At 45.6% G+C, this 11,940-nt stretch overlaps 2 protein-coding genes across 4 annotated transcripts; both read left to right on the plus strand.

Moving 5' to 3' along the window:
• Positions 1-96: 96 nt before the first annotated feature.
• On the plus strand, positions 97-2,628 carry LOC133413999 (bone morphogenetic protein 10-like). The gene is made up of 2 exons (XM_061698998.1): positions 97-415; positions 1,649-2,628. Exons 1-2 carry the CDS (start codon positions 97-99, stop codon positions 2,596-2,598), a joined length of 1,269 nt encoding a protein of 422 aa, XP_061554982.1. The 3' UTR covers positions 2,599-2,628.
• Positions 2,629-4,667: 2,039 nt separating this feature from the next.
• On the plus strand, positions 4,668-11,331 carry smad4a (SMAD family member 4a). 3 transcript variants are annotated; one of them, XM_061699493.1, is made up of 11 exons: positions 4,668-4,845; positions 5,737-6,070; positions 6,144-6,318; positions 7,239-7,268; positions 7,350-7,553; positions 7,629-7,736; positions 8,548-8,598; positions 8,682-8,865; positions 9,856-10,024; positions 10,101-10,239; positions 10,837-11,331. In XM_061699493.1, exons 2-11 carry the CDS (start codon positions 5,831-5,833, stop codon positions 11,046-11,048), a joined length of 1,512 nt encoding a protein of 503 aa, XP_061555477.1. In that variant the 5' UTR covers positions 4,668-4,845; positions 5,737-5,830; the 3' UTR covers positions 11,049-11,331. The 3 variants fall into 3 exon arrangements, with proteins under 3 accessions (XP_061555477.1, XP_061555478.1, XP_061555476.1); XM_061699494.1 differs by having other exon boundaries at positions 8,688-8,865; XM_061699492.1 differs by having other exon boundaries at positions 7,350-7,736.
• The last annotated feature ends 609 nt before the right edge of the window (positions 11,332-11,940 follow it).

Below are 11,940 nucleotides of genomic sequence, written 5' to 3' on the forward strand. Positions count from 1 at the left end.
TGTCTCGGCCCCGACGCCAACCGGTCCAGCGTCGATCCCGGTTGAATCCGTCCACTCCCATCTTGTCATCCGCTGCTTTTTGGATAACCTTACACCATGACCCTCGAGTCCGACATCCTCTCCTTGAGTTTCCTTCTGGTCACGTTGACCGCCTTGAGCTCGAGCGGTCCCGTCAGGCCTCCCGAGAGTCGTCCCCGGAGGCCTACGCTCGTTCGGGATGCGCTGCTTGACGCGCAAGACTTTCTCAGCCACTTTCTGTCTACACTGAACCTCACGGGGCAGAGGGAACTGGAACAGAGGCCCCTAACCTCCCCAAAGAAGCCACCAGAGTATATGCAGGAACTCTTCGAGCGATTTGCCAACGATCGCGCGGCCGTGCCCTCGGCCAACATTGTGCGCAGTTTCAAGAACGAAGGTACACACTCACCTAGATCATAGTGCACAATTACGCCTTTTGGAAATTGAGGTTGGTAGATATTTTGAAATTCACATGCAAAGTGTCTGTTTTATGGGGTGGATTATCAAAAGTTTAAGTACATTGAGGTAAGTCTATCATAACGTACCTCACAAGTTCTACCTACCTTTGTTCCGGGGGGCGCTCCTTCATCTTTTCTAAAGGTTGAGGCATGTTTCCAAGCTTTAAAAGTCAATAGTCAAAGGCAGAAAATTTGAAATTTCTTGGGTAACACTCCATTGACAAAATGTTGGGCCTTTAAAAGGTTTTATCTAATTTCTTAAATACTGAATTGTTGATCCAAGGGATATGTTACCAAGCTGCAAAAGTCAGTGCTCTTGTTTACAAAAACTGCTCTACCCTGAAAAGTTTGGTTTGATATTAAGATACTGAATACACAAATCCAGTTATCAATATATTGTATTTGGTCTAAAAAGCACACTGAATGGTCAGAAATAGAAGTAAATGAGGAAATTTGGTGTCCATTTCTGTCCCTTTGTGTACAATCTCTATGCACGCCATCAGGCTAATTATTGGCCAAGGTAAACTTTTCTGACCTTATCCAGTGTCAACAAGGTTCCCAAGTCAAGTGTCAAAAGCAGCTTCTTTGAGGGTATCACCCCACGGACAAATCATTGTACCCCAAAAGGGACACTGAACTATCAGTAATAGAGGTAGAGTTGAAGTCCCTAAAGACAAAATCTATGTACAAATGTATAATAATGTGCCCCCAAAGGCTAATTGTTGGGTTCTGGGGGCTTTTATCCCATCTTTTCCAAAGATAGCGGCATGTTCCTAACGCTTAACAGCCAAAACTAAAAACTCAATTCCTTCGAAGGTTGTTGTACCCCTAAAGGTTTTATCTGATGTCTGAGATACTGAATTTTCGATCCAAACTATAAAAGTTGAGGGTCAAGGATACAACTTGGAGGGCAACGCCCCATGGACAAGTCATTGTACCCCTAATGTTCCACTGAACTCTCAGAAATAGAGGTTGGAGTTGAAGTCTCAATATTAATGTGTCCCGCAATGCTAATCAATAAAGCAAATGTATCTTTTCCAAAGACGGGTATGTTCTCAAGTTGTACAAGCCAAGGATCAAGGGTACAACAGCTCTGAGGAGAAGACCCCACTGACAATACTTTAAACCGCGAAAGGGACGCCATATTAAGAGATACTTATTGATATTTTCAGATTCTTCCCAGTCTGGAGTGACAGCCAGCGGTGTAAGGACACATCCCTTGCTCTTCAACATCTCCGTGCCCCACCATGAGCACATCACCAGAGCCGAGCTTCACCTTTTCACCCTCGTCCAGAGGGCCCAGAGACCCTTTGCCGGCCTAGAGTGCAAGGTGACCGTTTACAAAGTGCACAACGGTGTGGTTTGGACCAGGGAGGTTGGGAAAGAGGTGAGAAGGCGGGATCAAGAGGAGGAGTCCAAGGACCTGGAGGAACTGGTGACCACGTACATCCACGCCAAAGATAACAGTTGGGTGTCCTTGGATATGACTCACACGGTTGCACTCTGGCGGAAGTACGGCCACGCGACGCACAAGCTGGAGGTCCATGTCGCGATCTCAGGGCCCGAGGAGGCGCAAACGCGGGACGAGGGCGAGGTCTTCGTGGACATCGGGCGAAGTGTGGAGGGGAAGCACAACGCGATGATGATCGTCTTCTCGGACGATCCGAACGATGGCGATAACGCTCACGAGGGGGACCGTCCCGAGAACGACGAGCCGAGTCCGTTCCGGCCGTTTGGCGACCGCAACCGGGACGGGCCGAAGCTCATCTACGAAACCCCCGCTCGGGCCCGCCGCGGTGTCAAGGGAGAACCCTGCAAGAGAACTCCGCTGTTTGTGGATTTTAAAGAAATCGGCTGGGATACGTGGATCATCCAGCCGGTGGGCTACGAGGCCTACATGTGCAACGGCGTGTGCGGCCCGTCCATGACCTCCGAGGTCTCGCCCACCAAACACGCTATCGTGCAGACGCTGCTGAGTGTTAAGAGTCCGGAGAGGGCATCGCGTGCCTGCTGTGTACCCACTAAGCTGGAGCCCATTTCGCTCCTTTATTTCGATAACGGGGTGATCACCTTCAACCACAAATATGAGGGCATGGTCGTGGCAGAGTGTGGCTGCAGATAGTGACGCACGCACACGCGGGCACACGCTCACACAGAGATAGAGACTGTGCAGCGATGCATTCGAACGTATGCTTGTCGTAGCCACACGTAGTTACGCTCTAACAGCAGTACTACATGGTGTAACTTGTATAAATGCAAATCTTCATTCATTATTATTTAATTCTATGGCTTTGTTTGTTGTATTTCATTACCATAATGTTTAGACCAGTGATACCCAACCACTGTGCCAGCGAGAGATCGTCAGGTGTGGCGCGGGAAATGATCCAATACCACGTAAATTGAACTGAACGTTCTTTATTTGCTACAAATACGAGATTCGCGTTCAGCTATCTATGCCAGCGACGTATCGTGAACGTGAGGACAATTAAATGCTCGTTCGCTAGATGGCAGAATGTACATAATTAACCTGGATTTTTGTTTTGCGGTGTGCCATGAGATGATTTCAAATATAAAACATGTGCCTTGGCTCAGTAAAGGTTGGGAATCACTGATTCAGACCTAATATCATATCATCAGCATCCAAATGGCTTTTAGTACCACCTTGGTCCTCAGATGTACACTAGCACAATCGAAGTGAAGTATAACAATTTTGCTGATAATTCACTTTGGATATCATTCAACCAGTGTCATGAGGTCAACATTTGGAATTGTCATTCATCTGTTGATTTCTTTTATCATAACTGTACAATTTTACAGTGTAACTTGGGAAATAAACATACTGTGAATGGATTTGATTGATTGATTGATCGCCCCTCACGTGACAACCTCGATGCCCGTCATCCCCTCTTGCATCACATGCTCGGCGGGCCTCTCTGCCCGCTGCCATGCCGCCGTGATAACGAGGTGTCAGAGCCTGGAGTCTTGTGAGCCGTCACCCAGGCCGGGACGCTGCGCCAAGTGGTAACGTTTGTGAGAGGGTGGTGTCAGATTCCTGGTCCCCGACGCCAGCGTTCTTTCGGCGACCCTGCCATCGGATTGACCTCGGAGCCCTCCCGCTTCCTTTTTCTGACTCGGTCCCGCACGCTTATCGAGCGAGGCCCACGGCAACCGTACAAATGGAAAAAAAAAAATAAAAAATACAAATATGTGGCACATCATCACTTAACTGGTGCTGTTAACAGTCAGAAGCAGATAAGGACAAAGGTGGAATAGCACTATGGGAACAATTGGGGATCAGCGCTCTACTTCCAGCAGGCCAAGCGGATGTCAACTATATTCGATTTCAATGTAAGACACATTCAAAGTCCTCCTGGTCTTCTTTTCCCTTCAAACTACTACTACTTTCAATGAAGTTTTATTATAAGACACGTGCACCATGGTGGTATAGTGGTTAGTGCCTGTGCAATTTGTCTTTGAGTACTCTGGCATCCTACCACATTAAAAAAAAAACATGCATGTTAGGTTATTTGAAGACTCTAAATTCGCCAGACCAACTGTTCAACTGCGACTCTTATGAGAATAAGTCGTATGGAACAGTGATTCTCAACCAGAGTGCCGTGAGAAATCATCATCTTTGTTGATTTATCGATTGAATTAAACAGGCCCAGATTTTACACTGAGGAAGTCAATTTGTGGGTAAATTAGGACGAGATGACCATATTTTCATAATTCATACTTTTTTGTGACATTTGTGTTTGGTGCTGTGCTGTGAGCTTTTTTCTAATGTTGAATGGGTGCCTTGGCTAAATAAAGGTTGGGAAAACGAAGGGATGGATGGAAATTTTTTTCCAAGAGGAAGCACTCATTTTCACATTATCTTTAAGGAAAAACATTCCGCCCCCCCCCATTATTTCTGGGGAAATTGTTACAAGATAACTCTGGGGGGGGGGGAAATGTTGGATAAGGACTGTTTGATTATTATTTATTTTTTAAATGCTGATTTTTGTCGTTAAACATGACTACATTTTTTTCGTAAAACATGACTACAAAAAAAAAAAAAAAAAAAAAAAAAAAAATATATATATATATATATATATATATATATATATATATATATATATATATACACACACACACACACACACACACACTTTTCTTTTTTTTTGACGCGTGCGCATTGGTGACACTTTGGTGGCGGGGAGGAATTTCTTGTTTATTTTCGTGGCTGCTACCGCGCTGCTATTAGCTTCGCCGACCGCTCGTACGTGTCGCCATTTACACCAGGGCGACGGATAAAACCCATTCTCGGGACACTCGGAACAACTGCCAAGCGGTAACCGGGCTGCTAAGAACCGTTACAGAAAGAAAGGTGAGTGGGCTCCAAGTTGCTTTTAGTGTTAGCCTAGCTGCGAGCGGCATTGCTAGCAAGCTAATCGCTAAGACACGACACCCCAAAGGGAATTTTAAAAAACTAAGCTTTTGTACGCGTCTTCTGTGACAAACCTATATTAATTCCCGCTAGGGCTATTAGTAGATGATTCAGTTTGCATTCGGCGTGGGTTCTGTTTCACAACGAAAGCGTAGTTAATGTGACTCATTATGGGCCTTAGCAAAGCAACCGAGCTTAATGTTAATGTCTAATAGTGTTGACTCCATGGGACGACTTTACATACAAAGTCCCGTACTGTACAATCAAAAGACACTTCATTAGATACACCGGTACTGTTGGGTCAACTAAGTACAAAAACTTAAACGTCTGCCTATAAAAAGAGGGTAATGCTCAGTTTTAAATGACTCTGCCAAAGAGGTATTCACCTGTATTTATTCATGTAAGTTTAGTTCAAATAGGGTTTAATGTAAATCACACTGCACGAGAAGAGAGGCAGAAAAAGTCCGTCTATTTAATGGACAAAGATGACATCCTGCTAGTGGTTATGTGTGCGACCTGTGAGTCGCTGACTGTAATTTGTTTGCTTTTTCCAGTTAAATCGTGTTCGGCCACGTTGGTTGGTGTCCGGCGGTCCTTAAGAAAACAAAAATACACAGATAGGCGAGAAGCTCTTAGGTTCCAAAGAAAGATTTGCGAGTAGGTGAAGTCGCGAATGGTGAAATGCGATTCGGCTGGCGTTTGTGGTAGTTGGTAATCATTAGGAAGGTTTTTGCACTAATTGAGTAATTAATATGATTTTACAGACTGTAACTGCGTTGCTTCACATCCCTTGTATGACAGAATCACATCTGAATAATTCACTCATCTCAGCTTTCCAGACCTGCTTTGTATCGACTGTAAGGCCTCACTGGTGAGAAAGAGAGAGCGAGAGAGCCTCCCCAAAGGCTGAAACCCTAGCAGCAGGATGTCCATCGCCAACACCCCCACGAGCAATGACGCCTGCCTGAGCATCGTGCACAGCCTGATGTGCCACAGACAAGGCGGCGAGAGCGAGAGCTTCGCCAAGCGAGCCATCGAGAGCCTGGTCAAGAAGCTGAAGGAGAAAAAGGACGAGCTGGACTCCCTCATCACGGCCATCACGACCAATGGAGCCCATCCCAGCAAGTGCGTGACCATACAGCGCACTTTGGACGGCCGCCTACAGGTTAGTATGATAGCGAATAAACCGTTCTTCTTATGGCCTTGCTCAAAGTATAACACAAATGTTTTTATTTTAGGTCGCGGGACGTAAAGGTTTCCCCCACGTGGTCTACGCGCGACTGTGGCGGTGGCCCGATCTGCACAAGAACGAGTTAAAACACGTCAAATACTGCCAGTATGCTTTTGACCTCAAATGTGACAATGTTTGCGTCAATCCGTACCACTACGAGAGAGTGGTCTCGCCAGGCATTGGTAGGTGTACACACCAAACTTCATCAAAAACTTAAACTTCTTATTAAGTACTTCATTTTTAAAAGGGAGATGTTATGGATAATGTATCTTTTGTGACCATGCTCACAAGCCACACAAGTCAAGTTGTATCTCAAATCATCTTTCCCCATTGAAATCAATGGAAAGGCCGTTAATCCGTTCCATCATCCTAAAAGAGAAACACACATTTTTATTGTCCTTTATGTTGTACTTTATAAAAACAAAGATACAGAATCGTATAGAGTGCAAACAAACAGTTTTGCCACATTTTTGCTCCAATTCAGTGAATACTGTCCTGCTTCTTTTGGTGGGTACGCTTTGGCCACTTGGGAGCAATATAATAGAGATATGGAGATGCACACAAAGAAGAGTTTCACAACTGTTTCAGTAGTCTGAACTAATACTAGTTATTTTCTGCTAAAGGATAAATAATATAAGCCTCTGTGTATATTGCTATATTGTATGTCTATGTGTCACTGATGGTGTAGTGGTACACTCGCCTGACTTTGGTGCAGGCAGCGTGGGTTCAGTTCCCACTCAGTGACGGTGTGAATGTAAGTGCGAATGGTTGTCCGTGTCTATATGTGCCCTGCGACTGACTGGCGACCAGTTCAGGGTGTAGTCCGCCTTTCGCCCGAAGTCAGCTGGGATAGGCTCCAGCGTCCCGCGACCCTAACCAGGATAAGCGGTGTTGAAATGGATGGCTGTATGTCTATGTATTGCGCCACCCTTTGTGGTCAAACGTGTTGCTTAATTGGTTATGACACTGAAACTATACCGTTAGCCCGTCTATTCAATGTTTAGTTACAGTTGCTAATTTACCGACACAGTAATCTAGTCCAAATTCCATCAGCGTCTCTATCAAATACAGAGTGATGCATTTTCTCTTAATTTCTTTTCAGACCTATCAGGACTAACACTTTCAAGCACAGGTAAGTTGTTTGAATCGTTCTTTTTTGCTAATAGTGTTGATATCGACAGTCTTAAGCACGCCTGTTGTTTATGCTCACCAGGTCCACTCATGGTAAAAGATGAGTATGACTACGACAACCAGCAGTCTCACCCCAGCGCCGACAGCCACCTGCAGACCATCCAGCATCCTCCGTCCAGGCCCGGCCCGCCAGAGCCCTTCGGCAGCCCCGCGCTACTCCCGCCGCCGGAGGTCAGCGGCTCGGCTTCAGCGTCCGCCTTCTCCTCCATCAGCGCGGGACCCTCAAGTGAGACATCGAGTGCTCTTCGCCATTCAACCGTTACGATTGTCTCAAGTGAGTTTGCAACTTTTACATTTACAGATTCCACTCCCAACTGGAGCAGAAGCAGCAGCTTCACACCTGCGGTGCCCCCACATCAAAATGGTCACCTGCAACACCATACGCCCATGCCTCACACGGGGCATTACTGTACGTAGGTGGATGTGTTCTCTCTTTCTACTTTTTATTTCACTCGAGATATTTTCTCCGCTCATAATTTGGGGAGCTAGCTTCCGAGATCTGCCATTTTCTAGCGATAACTGCCAGACTACATGGGAAGCACTATAATTATCAAAGCCAAAAGCTAAGCACCGCTACCAGTGTTAGCGTCTGATAAATGTCACACGTGAAAAATTGGCTAATTTAACATGGTGAAAGGGGGTGTGTGGATGTTAAGTAATTTGGTGACACTGATAAAATTCTGCCACCTTGATTGAAAATGCAAATCTGTATAGGCGCTCATTGTATTGGGGGTTAAATTAGCCAGTAGTGGTGTTGCGCAAGTGCCATTCATTTGGAGTCTGGACACAGAGGCGGGTGTCTCAGAGACTTCAGATCTCCAATGACACCACAAAAAGTCACTCGATTGGTTGATTTAAGAAAAAAAAAAAACAGTCGCTAGAGGGGTTGGAAAAGTCACTAAGTTGGCAACACCGCATAGCCGCTTGCATCGTCGCAACGCCCTAATGCCGACTTGGTTGTCATGGTAACAATAGCCATACTCAGCATTTGCATGACTAGGAACTGCCCCTTCCAAAATGGAGGGATTTGAACAAGAGTGTGACCAGTGGATATTAAGTGTGCTAATATTCTTGATCCTTTGTGTATTTTGATATCCTTTTACCAAGACATCTGGCAACGCCTGTAAAATATCATAAAATGTCTCCTTTTAAAAACTATATAGAATAGTAGAATAAGCACATAAATTAGTCCACTATTTCCCTTTCTAAAATTCCCGCAGGGTCTGTTAGCAATGAAATCGCATTCCAGCCGCCGATCTCCAACCACCCGGGTGAGTTATTCTGTCACACACGTACCCACCTTAACACTTGCGATATCATCAACTCATTTTACCCACTTGGTGTTTTTTGGCAGCTCCAGAATACTGGTGCTCCATCGCGTACTTTGAGATGGACGTCCAGGTTGGCGAAACGTTCAAGGTGCCCTCCACGTGCCCGATAGTGACGGTGGACGGTTACGTGGACCCCTCCGGAGGCGACCGCTTCTGCCTGGGCCAGCTCAGCAACGTCCACAGGACGGAAAACATCGAGAGAGCCAGGTACTTGACCGCATCCACGCAAAACTTGTACATTTTTTTCCCATAATTTAAAAGATTTCCCAGAGGTCTTAATAAAAGGTGTCTGACAGCCTAGCAACTTCCTTTTCCTGACTCCACCGCACACTCCGCCTGACCTTATCGAGGCCGCTGGCCGCCGTACAAATAATACATGGCACATCATCACTTAACTGGTGCTGTTAACAGTCAGAGGCAGATAACGGCAATGGTGAAATATAACTCTGCTCTCTATAGACTAAGTGTGACAGGTGGCTGTCAACTGTGATTGTTTCAAATGCAATACGCAGTCAAAGTTTTTCCTCTGAAAAGCTCTGCTATTAATGACGTTTTATTGAAAGTCACACTACGTGAGAAGACGGCCACAAAAGCTAGTGTACCATATTTAAAGTTCCTGTAACATGAAAATAAATGTCTTCTAAATTTGTGACACCACAGAGAAGAGTGTTCTTGAGAATCCTGTCAAATTTTAATAAAGAACTTGTCAAGTATACAAAATGAGGCTTCAAAATCAAAAGAATTAAGCCCTTCTCTCCGCTCTAAAATGCTGTGGGCGTGTCCGCAGAATGTGCTTAAACCATGCCCGCTTAACTGTCAAATGTCAATCAAATATCAGTACAGCGAGCTGCAAAAATGGATGCTACTTCGACGAGCACAGGGGTCACCAACCATTTTGAAACTGAGCGCTACTTCTTGGGTCTTGATCAATGTGAATGGTTACCTGTTTGCTACACATTACTATAAGATGCATTTTCGGGGTGTAGGCATAGCTAGCTAGCCAAATGCACTTCACAGTTGTGCCGGATAACCGCTGATTCAAATGAAGGCACTCAACTTCATACTGTATAGTGCGGCAGGGGGGGACTCATAACGGGGTCAAGGTTTGCCATAGGGGCCTGATTTAGACGCGCGCCCAAAAATCAACTTTGTGTACAATTTAATTTTACATCATGTCTTTTTTGCTTTGCTTCTCAGGCTCCACATCGGCAAAGGCGTGCAGCTGGAGTGCAAAGGCGAAGGAGACGTGTGGGTGCGCTGCTTGAGCGACCACGCCGTGTTCGTGCAGAGCTACTACCTGGACCGAGAGGCGGGACGTGCCCCCGGGGATGCAGTGCACAAGATCTACCCCAGCGCTTACATCAAGGTGAGGCGAGAGGCGCGCTCATTCTCCGACGTCTGCTCAAGTTCTCGCTCAAACTGCCATTGTTTCTCTCCACCAGGTGTTTGACCTTCGTCAGTGCCACCGGCAGATGCAGCAACAGGCGGCCACGGCCCAAGCGGCGGCGGCGGCCCAGGCGGCGGCGGTGGCCGGGAATATACCCGGTCCGGGTTCTGTGGGCGGCATAGCTCCTGCAATCAGTGAGTGTATTACGCCTCGATCGTTCCTCCCCAAATGTCTCGGGCAAAGGTAATTTCCAGCCGCCTTCCAACCTAGTAGGTGTCCCTCGAAGCTCTGTGCTTGGTCCCCTTAGGTTCACCATATAGTTGTACATACTACAGATTTACAATTTCCCCATGAGATATCATAGATTTACTCCATAACAGTCCCGTAGTATTTGTTGCATTAATTCAGCAATTTTATTCCTGTAAAAAGGATTAATTAAAATGTATTTGTTCATTTATTTCATTAAATGATTAGTTGGTTGAAGTTGTAATTATATAAATTACAACTGTAAATATATAAATAAATATTTTGAAAATCTATTTTTAATTTTATTAGATTAGTTGAAGAATTATAATTAAATTTATTGCAAATAATTAAAAACGAAATAGGGGTGAGTTGTTGCTTTAGTATTCAAATAAACAATCTTACACATGCATTTAACGTTTTATTTTATGAAATAATTTGCTCATTACAGTTAAATTGATAAAGTAACAGTTACAGTTTGACAGTCGTTATACCTTTTTTGACATTTTCCATTTCTGGTACCGAACTTCTCCCTCCTCCCTCCGCAGGTTTGTCGGCAGCGGCGGGCATCGGTGTGGACGACCTGCGCCGGCTGTGCATCCTGCGCATGAGCTTCGTCAAGGGCTGGGGCCCCGACTACCCGCGACAAAGCATCAAGGAGACGCCCTGCTGGATCGAGATCCACCTCCACCGTGCTCTGCAGCTGCTGGACGAGGTGCTGCACACCATGCCCATCGCGGATCCGCAGCCTCTTGACTAAAGATAAAGATGTCGTCGGAAGACTGCACTCGGAGGCCCATGGAGCCTGAAGAGGACTGCGGGCGGCGCTGGGTCAGGCGGTAGGGGTAGAAGTGAGGGCACACGTGGTCACCAGTAAAGTGCAGTGGTGCCACTAGCAATGCGGTACACTGGAGACACGCCGCCGTGCATGCTGACAACCCAAGTCAGTATTTTTAACCGAGCGCTCCAAAATAAATGGAACAAAGCATCCACTCTGATACAAGTACACATGCATCTCAATAAAATCAAATATGCTGGAAAAACTCATTTATTTCTGTAGTTGAGTTCAAAAAGTGAATGGTACAGATTTATTAGACGTAGGAAACTATTTTTCCAAAGGCCACGTTTGTACCTCATTTCCAGCCATCTTTCCCGTTCCATATCTATATATATTTCAAGTGAACTAGAGCCTATGCCAGCTGACTTTGGCTGAGAGGCTGTCTGCACCCTGGACTGTTTGCCAGCCAGTCAGTGATAGTTTAGCTAAAATATATTTTTTTCTTTTTTTTGCTGATTTTATTTTATTTATTTATTTATTTTTTTAAATGTTCCGAGTGAGCTTCAGATAAATCGCCACTCAAGCGAAGTGGAAAAAATAGGAGCAATTCAAGTACTGTATTGGCCTCGCATTTGGGCAGGGAGAGCCATCTATTTTGCATGGATGTCTGCTTCTGACACAACAAAATGTTTCTATTTATGCTTGAATGTCATACCATCCATCCATCCATTTTCTGAGCCGCTTCTCCTCACTTGGGTCGCGGGCCTGCTGGAGCCTATCCCAGCTATCATCGGGCAGGAGGCGGGGTACACCCTGAACTGGTTGCCAGCCAATCGCAAGGCACATACAAACAAACAACCATTCACACCTACGG

Source organism: Phycodurus eques, chromosome 15 (assembly GCF_024500275.1).
Source record: "Phycodurus eques isolate BA_2022a chromosome 15, UOR_Pequ_1.1, whole genome shotgun sequence".
Taxonomy (NCBI): domain Eukaryota; kingdom Metazoa; phylum Chordata; class Actinopteri; order Syngnathiformes; family Syngnathidae; genus Phycodurus; species Phycodurus eques.

What these genes read in the sequence shown, in the direction of transcription:
- LOC133413999 (XM_061698998.1), top strand. Translation starts at nt 97, where the DNA reads ATGACCCTCGAGTCCGACATCCTCTCCTTGAGTTTCCTTCTGGTCACG. An exon ending in GCGCAGTTTCAAGAACGAAG is followed by an intron (nt 416 to 1,648) that starts GTACACACTCAC and finishes TGATATTTTCAG; the next exon opens with ATTCTTCCCAGTCTGGAGTG.
- smad4a (XM_061699492.1), top strand. Translation starts at nt 5,831, where the DNA reads ATGTCCATCGCCAACACCCCCACGAGCAATGACGCCTGCCTGAGCATC. An exon ending in CTTTGGACGGCCGCCTACAG is followed by an intron (nt 6,071 to 6,143) that starts GTTAGTATGATA and finishes TTTTTATTTTAG; the next exon opens with GTCGCGGGACGTAAAGGTTT. An exon ending in ACCCCAGCGCTTACATCAAG is followed by an intron (nt 10,025 to 10,100) that starts GTGAGGCGAGAG and finishes TCTCTCCACCAG; the next exon opens with GTGTTTGACCTTCGTCAGTG.